The sequence below is a fragment of the Pseudophryne corroboree genome, chromosome 10 (assembly GCF_028390025.1).
Source record: "Pseudophryne corroboree isolate aPseCor3 chromosome 10, aPseCor3.hap2, whole genome shotgun sequence".
NCBI lineage: Eukaryota > Metazoa > Chordata > Amphibia > Anura > Myobatrachidae > Pseudophryne > Pseudophryne corroboree.
The window spans coordinates 103,525,509-103,545,860 of record NC_086453.1 but is presented as its reverse complement, the minus strand read 5'-3'; the positions used below and the strand labels follow the sequence as shown (position 1 = coordinate 103,545,860).

The 20,352-nt window shown below is 43.6% G+C and overlaps 1 protein-coding gene across 1 annotated transcript in view; it reads right to left on the bottom strand.

Annotated features, from left to right (window-relative positions):
* LOC134966151 (visinin-like) overlaps window positions 1–20,069 on the bottom strand; it is a 36,081-nt gene extending 16,012 nt beyond the window's left edge. Inside the window, exon 1 of the mRNA XM_063942682.1 lies at window positions 19,594–20,069. Coding sequence (XP_063798752.1) covers window positions 19,594–19,974 — 381 coding nt within the window. The 5' untranslated portion in view covers window positions 19,975–20,069. The remainder of the gene's footprint in view (window positions 1–19,593) is intronic.
* Between the last annotated feature and the right edge of the window lie 283 nt (window positions 20,070–20,352).

Below are 20,352 nucleotides of genomic sequence, written 5' to 3'. Positions count from 1 at the left end.
ATTATAACAAATGCAACCTTCTACCACTTTCATTAAATAAAACTTTTATGTTTTTCTTTGAAAATACTGCTAGATGGTAAAAATCTAGGTGAATCCATGCAAATCAAGGCGCACAATACCATCATGCATTTGCCTATTTTGCTGTTTGTAAAAGAGACCCAGAGAACTCGGTATCCGGACTCCAGGTCGACAGTACAAAGGTCGACACACCTTAGGTCGACGCCAATTGTTCGACACACCTTAGGTCGACATGGACAAAAGGTCGACAGGAACAAGGTCGACATGGAAAAATGTCGACATGAGTTTTTCACGATTTTTTTCTTTTTTTGAACCTTTTCATACTTAACGATCCACGTGGACTACGATTGGAACGGTAAAGTGTGCCGAGCGAAGCGGTAGCGGAGCGAAGGCACCATGCCCGAAGCATGGCGAGCGAAGCGAGCCATGCGAGGGGACGCGGTGCACTAATTGGGGTTCCCGGTCACTCTACGAAGAAAACGACACCAAAAAAACATAAAAAACTCATGTCGACCTTTTTCCATGTCGACCTTGTTCCTGTCGACCTTTTGTCCATGTCGACCTTTTGTCCATGTCGACCTAAGGTGTGTCGACCAATTGGCGTCGACCTAAGGTGTGTCGACCTTTGTGCTGTCGACCCTCAGTCCCAGACCCGAGAACTCAATCATGCGGTGTTTCAAATGTAATGCGTCTTAAACACAATGCTCTGAAAATCATACCGCCAAGTTAGCTGTAGGCTATTGGGAACTCTGCTTCTTCTACTAACTCTCAGGGGGTGGGATGTATCATATATTGCATGAACATTTATGCAAGGGACAATTCTTCCAATAAGACCCAGGAGTCTGATTGCACATGTGTAGCCGTCAGACAGAGCATGTGCAAGCTGTAGGGGGATGGAGAGGGATCCTTCAGATCCCTCTCATGAGAATACTGTGAATAGAAGCCCATAGGCTTCTATGGGCAATGCTATCCATAGAATTCTATAGAATTCTGGGGGGTCATTCCGAGTTGATCGCTAGCTGCCGTTGTTGGCTGCGTAGCGATCAGTGAAAAATAACAGCTAATCTGCGCATGCGTATGCACCGCAATGCGCACGCGCATCTTACGGGTACGAAGTCCATTGTGGTTTTGCACTGGTTCTAGCGACCATTCCAATCGCACAGCCGAACGCAAGGAGATTGACAGAAAGAGAGCGTTTATGGGTGTCAACTGACCGTTTTCTGGGAGTGTTTGGAAAAATGTAGGGTATCTGACGTCATTACCGTGTCACTCGTTGCAGCAATCATTGCACAGGATAAGGAACTACAGGGTCGCTCTTGTTTTGCACAAAATGTGTTTGCAGGTGCTCTGCTGCACAGGCGTTCGCACTCCTGCAAAGCGAAAATACACTCCCCCGTGGGCGGCGACTATGCGTTTGCATGGCTGCTAAAAATTGCTAGCGAGCGATCAACTCGGAATGACCCCCTCTGTGCGGACTGCAGTGCAAGTGGTCTGCAGATATCTCTGATATCCACTGCATTCCACTTTAATTCATATAAGGATAGTGGCAAAGCTCTGAAAATGTCAATTTTTTAGAGGTTTACCCAAATTTTTTGGGTTAGTACTGTACACCCTGCCCAGTATGTGGCTTACTTAATTCTCCTCCTCATATAATGCCTACCTCACAACCATCCAGCTTTTGACAGCTTGAATTATTAAGGAATGCACTATGCACTACCACTGTGAGGAGGCAGGTGTCTGCTGCTTGCAATATTTAAAAAAGGCATTTTGTTAAAAAAAGACAAACACCCCCATTCCGCTGACAAGACCTCCAGTCTTGGGAGGTATGAGTTATTATGACCAGTACTATTATTCTGAAAAATAGGTTCTGGGGGAGGAGATATTAAAAAAAAAGCTATAGATAGATGATAAAAAGCTATAGATAGATGATAGTTTTTAGAAAAGAACTGGACTTTAAAATATTTTTTTTTATGGAAAATACATTTTGGCCCAGAACAAGTATGGGAACCCAGTTCCTGATTCTGTCATATTTAATGAGAGCTTCAGGAACTGAGTTCCTACTGGTACCTGCTTAAAAATAGCACTGGCTATGACACTTGACCTGTCACATGCAGCTCTGACCTCTAACATGACTATATGGATGGATAGGTCCCGTCATCTCCTGAAATAATTAGTGCCTCTGTGAACACTGCAGTGGCCACAGCCGCAGACTGGCTACCGGGAGCTCCTTCACCACAATTCAAAAGTGGGGACATCTACATGAGCTATAAATGGAACATTATAATGAGGAGGTGATGTGACCACAGTCAAACACACCCTACAGTATAAATGGTAGGAAGAGAGTAGAACACATGCATTAATATTCCTGAGTCCAAAACTGACAGGTACACTGGGGGTCATTCAGAGTTGATCGCAATGCGCAGGTGGGTCGTATGGGTACAAAGAGGATCGGTGCTGGGCGATGGATTTAATGAAGAATCCATTCGCACAGCCGATCGCAAGGAGACTGACAGAAAGAGGGCGTTTATGGGTGTCAACTGACCATTTTCTGGGAGTGTTTGGAAAAACACAGGCGTGTCCAAGCGTTTGCAGGGCGTGTGTCTGACGTCAATTCCGGTCCCGAACAGGCTGAAGTGATCGCAGCGGCTGAGTAAGTCCAGAGCTACTCAGAAACTGCAAAAAAAAAAATTTGTGCCGCTTGGCTGCACAAGCGTATGCATACTTGCAAAGCAAAAATACACTCCCCCATAGGCGGCGACTATCTGATCGCAGCACAGCAAAAAGTTGCTAGCGAGCGATCAACTCGGAATGACCCCCACAGTCCGATACACTGGTTTACCTATTTTATCACATTGCTGTTAGCATCACTGTAGGCAGTGGCGTAAGTTTATCCCAGTTGCCCAGAGGCAAGAAAAATATTGGTGCCCCCCCCCCCCCCCCCCATATATCATCCGTGAGCCAATAAGATGCCATTTTGAGATCCGAGTAACACCGAGTAAAACTGAACTCGCTCATCTCTAATTCTAACTATATGCAGTGCCGGTGCGAGGTTTTGTGTCACCCTAGGCAAAACTTCAGCCTACTCCCCCCTCCCCCGCCCCCCCCACCACATACACACAGGTGGCATCTTATAAGTAAACCTGCCGCTTGCTTGCATGGAATACATCAATACCCTTTTTTTTTTATTGCACTATTTTTATTACCTAAATATAAATAAATGAGGGCAGTCAGGAAACATCTTTTTTATGTGTGTAAATTGTGTCCAGTTCTATGAGTCCCACTTAGGGGTTAATCCAATTAGCCACGATGATATCGCAGGAGCAAATCATCACGGCAGCGGCCGCACTTTACAGCGGACCGAACTCGCTGAAAAGTGCTCGCTGCCCCATACGGTAATGAGCAATTTTGTGCGAATCCAGACTGGGTACTGTTGCCAGAGTTTAAACGCCGTGGCAACGGCACTTCGCAGCTAACTGGATTTACCCCTTGATTGTCTGTTCTTATAGCTGCACAAAGAATGTATTTTACAATATTCTCCTTAAGTATTAGTGATTTAATGCCTAATTCAGCAGTTTTTACTGTGTGATTTATACTGAATTAGACACCATATGTGCCTTAAATTTGATTATTTATGTGAGCATATTCGATTGGGTGTGCAAATTTTGCGTTAATAATTACCACGGCTATCGCAACCTTTTTTTTCATTGCCGCAGGTATGGAAAACCTTGATACCTGTGGTATCCAATTGAAAAAAAACTTGTGGTAATATTTACAGCAAAAATGCATGGGGGAATTTTTTTTTTTTAAATCAGGCTGTACTTTCCCCACCCCAAAATAAATGAATAAAGAAAACATTGCTGCCCTCTCCTTGCTGACCCAGCTCCGTTTGATCCAATAATCAGATGCAGCACTGCCGGACCTGGAGAGGACCGATGCTGAATCCACCTGCGAGAGGAGGAATAGGGGAAGACAGTTGAGAGAGAGAGCAGGAATGGGGGAGATGGGAGAGAGAGAGGAAAAATAGGGGGAGACAGGAAAAAGTGGAGGAATAGGGTGAGAAGGGAAAGAGAGGAGGATGAGGGAAATAGGAAAAAGAGGAGGAACAGGGGGAGAAGGGAAAGAGGAGGAATAGGGAGAGAAGGGAAAGAGAGGAGGATGGGGAAATAAGAAAGAGAGGAGGAATAGGGGGAGAAGGGAAAGAAAGGAGGAATAGGGGGAGAAGGGAAAGGAGAAATAGGGGGAGAAAGGAAAGAGAGGAGGAATAGGGGGAGACGGGAAAGAGAGGAGGAATAGGGGGAGACGGGAAAGAGAGGAGGAATAGGGGGAGACGGGAAAGAGAGGAGGAATAGGGGGAGATGGGAAAGAGAGGAGGAATAGGGGGAAATAGGAAAGAGAGGAGGAATAGGGGGAGATGGGAGAGAAGTACAAGGAGGAGATGGCAGAGAGAGATACCCAGTCAGAGTAGAAGACAGGAAGGTATTTCTGTACCTTCCTGTCTTCTGTCTTCTGTCTGCACAGATAATGAAGTTATGAAAGGTACTTATAGTACAGAGATGAGTCCCTAGGTAGCAGATGCTGTCTGGGATCCAAAACTCTCCTCCCTGCAGCTGCAGCTCCATCACTGCTGGGTGGCAATGTCCAGAAATTTGTGAAGCATTGATGGCTGTAACTGACGCAGTCGTGCTGGCCTCGGCAGCCATGTTTCAATGGACATTCTGCTCTGCCATAGGGGGCGTCCGATAGTTGGACTAATGGTACGTTGATACTGCAATTTGCGTTGCGGGTGGGTCTTGCAGTAGGAAACTATAGATTATGTCATTGGCATAATGTTGCAGTGTATACATATGTGCAGTACATATATGTACATAAGGCCATAGTATGTAAATTGTCGTTTTTTTCCCCCTATAACATCACGAGAAGGCCGGTCAATGAATATATATATATATCTATCTATCTTATATATCTCTATCTAGATAGCTAGATATACAGATACACACAGCATTAGCAGCTAACCTCCTATACTGCCCCCCCCCCCTTCAATACATATGAGCGGCGGGAACCCCCGTTTTCCCATCCACAACGGTGGCAAGAGACACCCCACATTACACAGGAGTGGCGGCATCCCCCCCTTCCAGCAGCGGAAGTGGCTGGTGAATCTCCCTTGTCCCACCACACATGGGACATGGGACATGAGCAGCAATGCCCAGGCACCCCCTCTCTCCACAGCTGCAGCGGCGGTGGCCAGCGCATCCCCCGTACCTGACAATACACGAGTACCCGGCGCCGGCACACTCCTCCGTCCCCAGGGACACACTCAGCGGCATCTCTCTCCTACCCCGTCCTACAAGAAACACAGCAGACGGATTTCCCCTTATTCTCCTGCCCCGCAGCACACACTTACTTTAGCAGTCATCAGTAACCCCGCCTCCGGAGTAGTAGCTGGCCTCTCCCCCCTCCAGAGGAGAGCAGCGGTAGGTGAGCAGACACCCGCCGTCGCTCCCTCCTCCCTCCATCTCACTCCGCGGTAGCAGCCATCAGTAAACCCCCCCCCCCCCCCCGCAATACTTCCCACAAGCAGGGATCTAGTGATAGCGTGGCTGTGGATGATTAGACCCACAGCCATCGCTGGCAAGCGCAATCTGTGAAAGAAAGATTAATTTTTCAGTATGAAAGTTGTAGTGGCGCCCTCAAGTGGCCGGCGCCCATAGGCAGCTGCCTAAAGCTGCCTAGTGGTGGCGCCGGCCCTGACTATATGAAGCTACTACAAAACTGTTGCAACTTGGCAGATCTATGTAGGGGTCCAACCACACACTACATAGATCTGCTCAGTCACTCACAATGCTGATTATTTCTCTGACAATTAATTTGCAAGTGTCATATGATATCCAGGATTAGAACCCACAACCTATTACACTGGTAGCATGCACCTTACTGATGGAGATATCTGGTCTTGCATAGGAAGTATGAGAATTCTAACTGTTTAAAGTTACGTGTAATTGTCAGAGAAATAACTTCATATAGTTAGCTTCATCTACGGAAGAGATACCGGCTGCTGTCAGTTAACTTAATTGATTAATGTCGCTGAACACACGAAACAGGAGGAGAGGTGCCCCCATTCAAAGCAGGAGCCCGGCGGCAGCTGACTCCGTTGCCTCCCAGAGTTCTGCCTCTGACTGTAGGCAGGGCACTGCACCTGCTTTATATGCACTGACTGTTCACTTTGGAAAATGTGTCTCACTTATTTCTCTTTAGTAACTATTTGGTTTATGCTTTGTAAAGAGACAAGGAACACCTGCAGTGTTTCCCACCAATGCCTAATGCAGCTCATGAGGAAGTTGCACATTAACAGAGCCGGATTTAGGCAGAGGCAACAAAGGCGGTCGTCCCGGGGCCCCCACAGACAGAGGGCCCCCCACACAGGGTAATCTGACCCGGCATTTGGGACAGCAGCTCCTGTTGCTCAGGCTGTATACCCCAGAATCTTAATCAGTTGGGAGAAGGGACTCGGGAGCTGCACTGTGCTGTATGCAGCCTGAGCAGCGGCAGCCGCTGTCACAAATTACGGGCCAGAAAGCATGGGAGGTGAGGGACCCGGGAGCTGCTGGCAGTCTGAGAAGCAGCAGCCCCTGTCCCACAGTTTCTCTCTATTGTGTACATAGTGTCACTTAGGGGTCACTTTTGTTTTTGGATTGTGTTTTGATAAGGGCTGAGTAACCCCTTTAACAGCTGCTAGTTATGTATGTGTAAATAATACAGTATATTATCCATTGGTCTATTAATTAATAGCCCATTTTGCTGGAGGCGCCAATTTTTCCCCCCCTGTATTTCACTTAGGGGTGGTTGCGCTGCTTCCATAGTTACCAGGAACAGTTTATCCCCGTGTGCCATAGTCAGGGCAGTAGAGAGCCTCGCTGGACCCAGGTACTTTTCAGGGGGCGTGGTCAAATACAGGAGGCATGGCCATGCATCCTTAGAAAAAATACAGAAAAAAATTGTATTTTAAGTAGTGATGAGCGGGTTCGGTTTCTCGGAAACCGAACATTCCCGAACTTCACCCATTTTACACGGGTCCGAGGCATACTCGGATTCTCCCGTATGGCTCGGTTAACCCGAGCGCGCCCGAACGTCATCATCCCGCTGTCGGATTCTCGCGAGATTCGGATTCTATATAAGGAGCCGCGCGTCGCCGCCATTTTCACTCGTGCATTGGAAATGTTAGGGAGAGGACGTGGCTGGCGTCCTCTCCGTTATTGTTGAACCTGATTGTGCATTATTGCTTAGATGTGGGGAGGGCTGGGGAGCAGCTGTATAATATAGGAGGAGTACAGTGCAGAGTTTTGCTGATCAGTGACCACCAGTTTTATCCGTTCTCTGCCTGAAAAAAACGCTCCATATCTGTGCTGTGTGCTGCATATATATATGTGCTCACACTGCTTTATTGTGGGGACTGGGGAGCAGCTGTACTATATAGCAGGAGTACAGTGCAGAGTTTTGCTGACAGTGACCATCAGTATACGTTGTCTGCCTGAAAAACACTCCATATCTGTGCTCAGTGTGCTGCTTTATTGTGGGGACTGGGGACCACCAGTATAATATTATATAGGAGGAGTACAGTGCAGAGTTTTGCTGACCAGTGACCACCAGTATATAATATATAGCATCACGGTACAGTAGGCCACTGCTGTGCCTACCTCTGTGTCGTCATTAAGTATACTATCCATCTAGATTCTATACCTGTGGTGCATTTCAGTTGTGCAGTTTGCTGACACAGTGACCACCAGTATATATTGCAGTACGGTACGGAAGGCCACTGCTGTACCTACCTCTGTGTCGTCATTAAGTATACTATCCATCTACATTCTATACCTGTGGTGCATTTTAGTTTTGAAGTTTGCTGACACAGTGACCACCAGTATACTATATATAGCAGTACGGTACAGAAGGCCACTGCTGTACCTACCTCTGTGTCGTCATTAAGTATACTATCCATCTACATTCTATACCTGTGGTGCATTTTAGTTTTGCAGTTTGCTGACACAGTGACCACCAGTATACTATATATAGCAGTACGGTACGGAAGGCCACTGCTGTACCTACCTCTGTGTCGTCATTAAGTATACTATCCATCTACATTCTATACCTGTGGTGCATTTTAGTTTTGCAGTTTGCTGACACAGTGACGACCAGTATACTATATATAGCAGTACGGTACGGAAGGCCACTGCTGTACCTACCTCTGTGTCGTCATTATGTATACTATCCATCTACATTCTATACCTGTGGCGCATTTTAGTTTTGCAGTTTGCTGACACAGTGACCACCAGTATACTATTTGTAGCAGTACGGTATGGAAGGCCACTGCTGTACCTACCTCTGTGTCATCATTAAGTATACTATCCATCTAGATTCTATACCTGTGGTGCATTTTAGTTTTGCAGTTTGCTGACACAGTGACCACCAGTATATATAGCAGTACGGTACGGAAGGCCACTGCTCTACCTACCTCTGTGTCGTCAAGTATACTATCCATCCATACCTGTGGTGCATTTCAGTTGTGCGCAGTATATATAGTAGTAGGCCATTGCTATTGATACTGGCATATAATTCCACACATTAAAAAATGGAGAACAAAAATGTGGAGGTCAAAATAGGGAAAGATCAAGATCCACTTCCACCTCGTGCTGAAGCTGCTGCCACTAGTCATGGCTGAGACGATGAAATGCCATCAACGTCGTCTGCCAAGGCCGATGCCCAATGTCATAGTAGAGAGCATGTAAAATCCAAAAAACAAAAGTTCAGTAAAATGACCCAAAAATCAAAATTGAAAGCTTCTGATGAGAAGCGTAAACTTGCCAATATGCCATTTACGACACGGAGTGGCAAGGAACGGCTGAGGCCCTGGCCTATGTTCATGGCTAGTGGTTCAGATTCACATGAGGATGGAAGCACTCATCCTCTCGCTAGAAAAATGAAAAGACTTAAGCTGGCAAAAGCACAGCAAAGAACTGTGCGTTCTTCTAAATCACAAATCCCCAAGGAGAGTCCAATTGTGTCGGTTGCGATGCCTAACCTTCCCAACACTGGACAGGAAGAGCTTGCGCCTTCCACCATTTGCACGCCCCCTGCAAGTGCTGGAAGGAGCACCCGCAGTCCAGTTCCTGATAGTCAAATTGAAGATGTCACTGTTGAAGTACACCAGAATGAGGATATGGGTGTTGCTGGCGCTGGGGAGGAAATTGACAAGGAGGATTCTGATGGTGAGGTGGTTTGTTTAAGTCAGGCACCCGGGGAGAAACCTGTTGTCCGTGGGACGAATATGGCCATTGACATGCCTGGTCAAAATACAAAAAAAATCAGCTCTTCGGTGTGGAATTATTTCAACACAAATGCGGACAACAGGTGTCAAGCCGTGTGTTGCCTTTGTCAAGCTGTAATAAGTAGGGGTAAGGACGTTAACCACCTCGGAACATCCTCCCTTATACGTCACCTGCAGCGCATTCATCATAAGTCAGTGACAAGTTCAAAAACTTTGGGTGACAGCGGAAGCAGTCCACTGACCACTAAATCCCTTCCTCTTGTAACCAGGCTCCTGCAAACCACACCACCAACTCCCTCAGTGTCAATTTCCTCCTTACCCAGGAAAGCCAATAGTCCTGTAGGCCATGTCACTGGCAAGTCTGACGAGTCTTCTCCTGCCTGGGATTCCTCCGATGCATCCTTGAGCGTAACGCCTACTGCTGCTGGCGCTGCTGTTGTAGCTGCTGGGAGTCGATCGTCATCCCAGAGGGGAAGTCGGAAGACCACTTGTACTACTTCCAGTAAGCAATTGACTGTCCAACAGTCCTTTGTGAGGAAGATGAAATATCACAGCAGTCATCCTGCTGCAAAGCAGATAACTCAGGCCTTGGCAGCCTGGGCGGTGAGAAACGTGGTTCCGGTATCCACCGTTAATTCAGAGGCAACTAGAGACTTGATTGAGGTACTGTGTCCCCGGTACCAAATACCATCTAGGTTCCATTTCTCTAGGCAGGCGATACCGAAAATGTACACAGACCTCAGAAAAAGAGTCACCAGTGTCCTAAAAAATGCAGTTGTACCCAATGTCCACTTAACCACGGACATGTGGACAAGTGGAGCAGGGCAGACTCAGGACTATATGACCGTGACAGCCCACTGGGTAGATGTATTGCCTCCCGCAGCAAGAACAGCAGCGGCGGCACCAGTAGCAGCATCTCGCAAACGCCAACTCGTTCCTAGGCAGGCTACGCTTTGTATCACCGCTTTCCAGAAGAGGCACACAGCTAACAACCTCTTACGGAAACTGAGGAAGATCATCGCAGAATGGCTTACCCCAATTGGACTCTCCTGGGGATTTGTGACATCGGACAACGCCAGCAATATTGTGCGTGCATTACATCTGGGCAAATTCCAGCACGTCCCATGTTTTGCACATACATTGAATTTGGTGGTGCAGAATTATTTAAAAAACGTCAGGGGCATGCAAGAGATGCTGTCGGTGGCCCGAATAATTGCGGGCCACTTTCAGCATTCAGCCACCGCGTACAGAAGACTGGAGCACCACCAAACAGTCCTGAACCTGCCCTGCCATCATCTGAAGCAAGAGGTGGTAACGAGGTGGAATTCAACCCTCTATATGCTTCAGAGGATGGAGGAGCAGCAAAAGGCCATTCAAGCCTATACATCTGGCCACGATATAGGCAAAGGATGGGGAATGCACCTGACTCAAGCGCAGTGGAGAATGATTTCAACGTTGTGCAAGGTTCTGCAACCCTTTGAACTTGCCACACGTGAAGTCAGTTCAGACACTGCCAGCCTGAGTCAGGTCATTCCCCTCATCAGGCTTTTGCAGAAGAAGCTGGAGACATTGAAGGAGGAGCTAAAACAGAGCGATTCCGCTAGGCATGTGGGACTTGTGGATGAAGCCCTTAATTCGCTTAACCAGGATTCACGGGTGGTCAATCTGTTAAAATCAGAGCACTACATTTTGGCCACCGTGCTCGATCCTAGATTTAAAACCTACGTTGTATCTCTCTTTCCGGCAGACACAAGTCTGCAGAGGTTCAAAGACCTGCTGGTGAGAAAATTGTCAAGTCAAGCGGAACGTGACCCGTCAACATCTCCTCCGTCACATTCTCCCGCAACTGGGGGTGCGAGGAAAAGGCTAAGAATTCCGAGCCCACCCGCTGGCGGTGATGCAGGGCAGTCTGGAGCGAGTGCTGACATCTGGTCCGGACTGAAGGACCTGCCAACGATTACTGACATGTCGTCTACTGTCACTTCATATGATTCTCTCACCATTGAAAGAATGGTGGAGGATTATATGAGTGACCGCATCCAAGTAGGCACGTCAGACAGTCCGTACGTATACTGGCAGGAAAAAGAGGCAATTTGGAGGCCCTTGCACAAACTGGCTTTGTTCTACCTAAGTTGCCCTCCCTCCAGTGTGTACTCCGAAAGAGTGTTTAGTGCAGCCGCTCACCTTGTCAGCAATCGGCGTACGAGGTTACTTCCAGAAAATGTGGAGAAGATGATGTTCATCAAAATGAATTATAATCAATTCCTCCGTGGAGACATTCACCAGCAGCAATTGCCTCCACAAAGTACACAGGGACCTGAGATGGTGGATTCCAGTGGGGACGAATTAATAATCTGTGAGGAGGGGGATGTACACAGTGAAAGGGGTGAGGAATCGGAGGATGATGATGAGGTGGACATCTTGCCTCTGTAGAGCCAGTTTGTGCAAGGAGAGATTGAATTGCTTCTTTTTTTGGTGGGGGCCCAAACCAACCAGTCATTTCAGTCACAGTCGTGTGGCAGACCCTGCCGCTGAAAATGATGGGTTCGTTAAAGTGTGCATGTCCTGTTTATACAACATAAGGTTGGGTGGGAGGGCACAAGGACAATTCCATCTCGCACCTCTTTTTTTCTTTCATTTTTCTTTGCATCATGTGCTGTTTGGGGACAATTTTTTTGAAGTGCCATCCTGCCTGACACTGCAATGCCACTCCTAGATGGGCCAGGTGTTTGTGTCGGCCACTTGTGTCGCTTAGCTTAGTCACACAGCGACCTTGGTGCGCCTCTTTTTTTCTTTGCATCATGTGCTGTTTGGGGACAATTTTTTTGAAGTGCCATCCTGCCTGACACTGCAGTGCCACTCCTAGATGGGCCAGGTGTTTGTGTCGGCCACTTGTGTCGCTTAGCTTAGCCATCCAGCGACCTCGGTGCAAATTTTAGGACTAAAAATAATATTGTGAGGTGTGAGGTTTTCAGAATAGACTGGAAATGAGTGGAAATTATGGTTATTGAGGTTAATAATACTATGGGATCAAAATGACCCCCAAATTCTATGATTTAAGCTGTTTTTTAGGGTTTTTTGTAAAAAACACCCGAATCCAAAACACACCCGAATCCCACAAAACATTTTCGGTGAGGTTTTGCCAAAACACGTCCGAATCCAAAACACGGCCGCGGAACCGAATCCAAAACCAAAACACAAAACCCGAAAAATGTCCGGTGCACATCACTAATTTTAAGTGCCTCCATGGCAACACTGCAGCCCAGCAAACAGCAGCATGTTCTGGGCTGAGGAGTAATGCTGTAGCTTCTGCTACCAGGTAAGGGGGATGGAGCCCGGGGCCCCCACTGGGCCCCTCTATCAGACCTGAGCCCGGGTAATTTGTACCCTCCCCCCCTCTCTCGGCACCACTGGCCATAGTTATTAATAGCACACGTTGTCAGTCCATCTCATCAGGTTTTTCTATATGATGCTGAAAGGAGGATCAATTAATAAAATAGTTGTAGCATACCTCCCAACTGTCCCGTTTTTTTTGCCGGACAGTCCTGTTTTCTTTGGGACTGTCTCCCGCTGTCCCTCCCATGGGCTGCAGTGTCCTGCGGTGGTGGGAGGGGCAGTGTCTGTTAACGGGAGACAGATGTACTGGGGGCATGCTAGCAGCTCATGGAGCTCTGGGCATGCCACCACAGTGATAGAAAACGGGGGCGTGGATCATTAAAGCAGTAGTAGTCCCGTGAAGCCACACCCCTTTCCATAGGCCACACCTCCTTTTTGGGCGCACACAGCTATGCGGCACGAGGGAGTCCCACATCAGAGGGGACATATGTTGGGAGGTATGTTGTAGTATATGCTTTTGTATGACCTTCTAGGTGTTGTCCAACACTTTTCATTTTATTGGAAGGGACACCCACAATTGAATTGTCCTGGGGCCCCCTCAAGACTTAATCCGGCCCGGATTAAGAGCCTAATTCAGAGTCGTACACAATTCGGCCACTCTTGTAGTCATTATTATTATTATTATCCTTTATTTATATGGCGCCACAAGGGTTCCGCAGCGCCAAATTACAGAGTACAAATGCACATAAAAAATAGGAAAACAGTGACTTACAGTTGAAGACAATATAGGACAAGTACAGGGCAACTAAGCATAACTACACCAGTAAACATAGAGATAAGTTCCAGGTGGTCAAAAAACTGTGGGATCTGGGCAGTTGAGGATTATTAAAGTAAGAAAAGTATAAGCACATGAGGGAAGAGGGCCCTACTCGTGAGAGCTTACATTCTAACATTATCACTCAGTACTACACCAGCCACGGCACACTGGTTGAAAAAGCCTGTCCTAGAGGGTGCATCTGGGAGCCTATTTCTATGGGGCAGATTCAATTAGCCATGGGTAAAACCTGAGCAATTCAATTGACTGCTGCAGCCCCACATGTTGAAAGTGTACTCAACGCAGACTATTCCTTGCAGCCCCAGGAGCTGTGAGAAAAAAAAATCACTTTAACTGCATCCTTTGAGGCTTAACTTGTGGTGTTACCCATAGATTCATGCCCTTAACGCAGAATCTGTGGGCTAACACACGTTATTTACAGGTATACTACACAGGAAAACTAACTAAATAATAAATAGTCCTAGGCGTTAAATACTGAGCTTTACCAGCTCTGTAAACACTGTGGGTAATTTAGGAGAACATTTACTAAGCAGTGATAAGATTGGAGAAGTGAGCTAGTGGAGAAATTTCCCCATCAACCAATCAGCAGCTCTGTATCATTTTATAGTATGCAAATTATAGATGTTACTTCAGTGCTGATTGGTTGCTATGGGCAACTTCTCCACTGGCTCACTTATCCGCTCTTATCAATGCTTAGTAAATGTACCCCTACATCTGTCCCACCTACTGATATCTCTAATAGACAGCAGTTGATGTACTTGCTGTGTGCTTATTTAACCCTAAAGTTGTTTTTAAAGAATTTTGTTCAGCTTTATGTTTCGTCAGTGTACATTAGGTGGAACTACTGGATTTTTTTGAATGCTTACTAAAAGGTGCCGCTTCCTACCCATACTTGCCGACATTCTGGCAGCCAGGTTGGCACAGTGGGCCGTGGGGGGGGGGGAATCATGGGAGGGGGCATGATGGGTGCCGTGATGCTGAATAGGAGGCGGAACAGGGGCGGAACCACATGTACACATCATGGTGGCCCCGCCCTTGCTACACAGTGCTGGGATTACCAGCATTGTGAGGTAGGGGGCGGGGCCAGTAGGACGCAATTCAGCATGAATTCCGCCATCGCTCCACAGACCACCCACTTGTGGATAACTCGGGGGGGGGGGGGGGGGATGTTTGCATTAACTATCCGGTCATTCCTGAAGATTAGGCAAGTATGATCCTACCTGTCATGCTGAATAATACCTAAGGCTCCTTACCCACTGGCATTACAATCATACACAAGTGTGTTTTATTAAATAGGATGTATATGTTGCAGTGTTCTCCTTTGATGCTTATCAGCAGGTACAAGTGTTGCTTACTCCTGCATGTTAAATGCCAGCATGGTTTCCTAAGTACTTGCAAGGAGCTGTAAATGACATGCAACACATGTAACACATAATTATTCCAAAAACTGTATCTGCAGAACGGTTCTACAACGGAAGGGATACATACATAAAGAAACAGAAAGACTATATATAACAATATAATTTTTTTTTATTTCAAACGTCAGCTGCAAGTGATATTGTATCTCCAGTTTAGAATAAGTAGAAGTTTGGATGACATTAATAAATATATACAAAATTATATAATCAACTGATGATAATTTATGTTTTCATACGGCATGAAATATTTACTTTCCAATCCGAAAAAACTGCCGTTTTTCTTTCCTTTGGCTTACTCTACAACGTTTGTGCCTGTGATCAGATTATGGTGGGTTTTATCACAAACACTTGCCTGTGAAAGCCTATGTTTAAGGAAATAGCCCACTAGCATTCAGATGATTTCACTTGCACAGGAAGAGGTCTACTTCCTACTTACAATTGCCTATTCATATCAATATACGCATTCAGAGTGTCTGGAACTTAAAGTTAATGCCTTAGAAAGGACTCAGGAAGGAGTCCAGATCTGGACACTAATTGTTAAGTATATTTACATAAAAGAAAAGCAACTCAAAACAGAACATGTCTATATATTTTCATTATTAGTTATTAGTATGATAGGTAAGTAGTTTAGAGCTCAAAAATAAAATAGATAATATTTAGTAAGAATAAATAAAACAATTCTACTCATTAATTATTGGAATTCATATTATTTTAAGTGTAGGTGTTTAGCAGTTGGATTTACAACAGGTTAAAGCTTAAAATAATGGATCAATGTTTTTAGATGGAAAAGTTAATTATGTTAATTAAACAATATGCTCTACATGACTAATACTTGGCACAGGGGCACTGATCAATTGGGCATCAATGTAGGGTACTTATATTTGTAGAAAAGATTTAGTAAAATTATATTTTTGATATTATCTGATAAGTGCAATGTATTTCCTCCCTGTAGAGGGCGCCTATAAATTAATACCTTCCTTTATGAGACTGTATATAAACAGGATTTTAAACAACATGTTATCCATGTAAGCCAAAAATATAACCCATACCAGCAAATGGTATATACTTTATCTTTCAAATTCATACAAGTTCAGTTTCATACATAATATTATTCACTTTTCTTGAATTTATGTGATAATTACATTTTAACTTTCAGGAAAGAATATGTATGATGCAATAAGAAAATTAAAATCGAACCTGTTCTTGCAGTCAATATTTCCTATCAATTAATAAAAAACAAAATGAATTTGCTCTTTCATGAATTATTAATAAGCAGTGCTGAAAAAAACACCCAAATCATATATTTATGAAAAAGGATGGTTTTAAATATGAATAGTCATACTCAAAATCTACTTAGAAATTTTGTGTAGTATTACTAGAATAGAGTTTTATTAGTGATCATATACCTTGCAAAATATTTTCAAGGTGAAAAAGGGGCGTCTGGTCCCCGAAACGTCGGTTCACTTTTACGTGTGAAATACATTTGACTTCTATATCAGACTTTGAGTGCCGCTTTTCTTCACGCTTCATCTATATATATATATATATATATATATATATATTGTTGTTATTATTATTATTATTTTTTATTTTTTATTTTTTTTACTGTAACTCTTTACTGTATTTTACACATCAATGAATTGCTCATCCTACTCTCTCTAACCTATGTAGTGCCCCATGAGGGTTTCCTACCTTGGTACTATCAAGGGCAGGATGAATAACATGTGGAACTATTTATGCAGTGGGTATCCTGTTAGTACGTTTCATTTTACCCATGTACGCCTTATTTCCATGTATTGTTTGTCAGGCACATTGTAACCTACATAGTGTGCTCAAGATGGCTGCCTCACCTGGTACTTTCTCGTGTAGGATGAACAAGGCATTGTTCTGATGTTTTTGCCATGATCTTTTATCCTGTGTAGCATGTTTATCTCACCCATTGATGTGTCATGTCTTCCTGACATTGCCTATTCTGCCTAATGTAATCCTATGTAGTGCACCTAAAATGGCTGCCTGACCTGGATCCTTTGTGGAAAGGATGAATAAACTTTGGAAGTGATACCCAAAATGGCTGCCTCAACATTGTATTATGGTTTCTGTAAAATGCCTGGAGTCCTGTTGGAGAAATGTGCTGTATAAATAATACAATTATTGTGAAATAATGGTTTAATATGCGCCCAAAGCATTATACTGCATATGCCACAATGATTAAAAAAATAGCACCAGTCAGCGTCAGAAGAGCAATTTGGGTTGGTCAGTCTGTAAGTTTTCCTAAATGTATCACACACGCAGTATTCTGTCAATGTTGTTAGAAGTATTGGCCTACAGTACATTGTGTGGGCTGCCGTGCATGCCTGCTTTTAAAGGATTAATAGGGTGTTATAGAAAAAAAATCAGCCTTTTCCTTTCTCTAGCTATATTGATCCAGAGAAAGGTAACAAATATCAATTAGGCAATTCCCATCTCATCCTCACAGTGGGAGAATATTGCATTATGAATTCCCCAGATTAATTAGCTCAATGATGTTACTCACTTGTTCTGTTTAAACAATTTATTACAATAACAGCATGCAATACATTTTGATTCCAGTTAACAAATCACCACATCATCTGGCTGAGATTATAGTAGTGGGACTAACATTACAGTGAAGAGTTGACCTTTTCCCATTCAAAGTAATCTTATCTTCACTTGCACGTACCTTGGTACAGAAGTCATGAGACAAATATTTGTCTTATGAGATTTTTGACCAAATGTAAAACTCTGTTTGCATCATATACTACTTTTGCTGCTTTGTTCATCCCAGGATACTAATAGCATTTACAACAGCTGGTGTAAGTGCCGCTGCTCAGCTTACTGTCTTCTAGAATTTGTAAATCCTGTTCTAGCAGAGATTTATCCAATTACTGTATATTCTATTCAGTACATAAGTAGCATAAATGGTATTGGTGCCTCGACTTATATAACCTGACATCTGTTACATTTTATCTGTCATTTTCACACCTAACTTTTGCGTAATTCCTTCTGTTGTGAGTTACTGTAAATGTCTGTATTAAACTTTCTACATAGATTAATGTCATTTACAAATATGGACACCTTATTGTACATACAACGCCAACTACGGGGGATAGGCCCAATACTGATCCTTGTTAACCACTGTAACCCAGAGCAATGATCTCGGAATTGTAACAATTCACTGTTATTTCTCCTTAAACCACTTATTTACCACTGTGCAAGCTTTTACTCTTTCTCCTATCTTATTTGTTAATATGTTTACAAAATTCTAATACGTAACACAACATCCACTGAGCTACAGTACCAAGATCCGGTTGACAATTTCCTACGAAAACAGATACCGGGACTCTGGAATAAGGTGCCGGTACCCATCTAATGTTACAAGATGATGCAAGATCTATAGTAGCTCCCACACTCTGGACAAGTTATTAGATGCTTATTTTATTTATTTGTGAAATATTTTAACAGATTTTCGTTTCTAGAACTAGATTTAAGTATTAAAAATGATACAAAAAAAGTAGCAGTACTGCATAATATTGAGAACCATCAGATAAAAAGTACTGCCCCATCGTAACAATTATTTTATTGCATGACTGACACATACTATAAGACAGTAATGGTATATATTTTTCCTGTTTAATATATTTTTGAATAGCATTTAAAATAGCAATTGAATTCAATCATTCAATAAAATGGTTTTTACTCTTACAAAGTCGCGTTTAGGTTTGTATTTAAATTAATACATTTGAAGAGTTGCTGGAATTACCTTGATTTGGTGCAAAAGGGGGTGTACCCTTTGCCTGCTGGCATATATTTAGGGGGATTAGTCTACTTGGGCATGGATCCTAAAACTTTGGTATGACAGATCCCCACCATCATTTTATTTTAAATAAAATTTACAGGTTGAGTATCCCATATCCAAAATGCTTGGGACCAGAAGTATTTTGGATATCAGATTTTTCCATATTTTGGAATAATTGCATATCATAATGAGATATCATGGCGATGGGACCAAGTCTGAGCACAGAATGCATTTATGTTTCATATACACCTTATACACACAGCCTGAAGGTCATTTTAGCCAATATTTTTAATAATTTTGTGCATTAAACAAAGTTTGTGTACATACACACAATACATTTATGTTTCATATACACCATATACACATGGCCTGAAGGTCATATAATACAATATGTTTAATAACTTTGTCTATTAAATGAAGTTTGTGTACATTGAGCTATCAGAAAACAAAGGTTTCACTATCTCAGTCTCACTTAAAAATTCTGTATTTCGGAATATTCCATATTTCAGAATATTTGGATATGGAATACTCAACCTGTATTAAAATGAATAAACACTTAACTGGAGTACGTATGTTGCTATGTTCTAACAGAGCTTGGTTTACATAATTTAGGGGGGCATTTACTAAGCAGTGATAAGAGCAGAGAAGTGAGCCAGTGGAGAAGTTTCCCCATCAACCAATCAGCAGCTCTGTATAATTTTATAGTATGAAGATTATAGATGTTACTTTAGTGCTGATTGGTTGCCATGGGCACTTCTCCACTGGTTCAATTCTCCACTCTTATCACTGCTTAGTAAATGTCCCCCTTTATCTTGTCTAGACAGTAAGTGAATGCAAAAGACCAAAGTTTACTTACTGTGATTATTTCAAGTACTTCGACCTTGCTGACTTCACCGTTTCTGTCCACATCAAATAAAGAAAATGCCCATTCTAGTTTAAGACTGGTTTTCCCAGAAGAGGTAAGGTGAAGTGCAATAATGTATTCCCGGAAGTCCAATGTTCCATCATCGTTTGTATCAAAGCTACGGAAAACATGTCTTGCGTAGGTCTTGGGGTCTGAGTTAGGAAAAAAATTGGCATAGATCTTTTCAAAGTCTGTGCGGCTGATCTTGCCATCTGGGCATTGCTTCTTAAAACCCTCATACCACTTGAACAGCTCATCCTCTGAATACTTTGTGTTTAACTTTAAATCATCAAGGATCTCTTTAGACAAAGCTCCGCTTTTACTGTTCCCCATGCTATTTGTTCTCTTACTTCTTCCTACTCTATTTACCTCCTGCCACCAAGAATAACTGTATTCAGAAAAATGTTGGATTCAAACTCTTGTTACTTCCACTGAGCTAAAATGTAGTGAAGGTGTCAAGAGTAATTGCTTCCTCTTTTATAGACTCCTAAATTATTTATTACATCACAAGACCAACCCCTTCATCTCTACCTTTCATGAGTGGTTGCGTGAAGGACTTAGTGATGCCTATATCTCTTTAACGAAGAGAGATTTCAATCCTGAGCAGGTTTAGTCACATCTTTAATTTCTACCAGATGCTCCTTGTTCATCTCTTATACTCTGTCATTCTTTCAGTAGATAAAAATAGTAGCAACAACTACAACAACAACA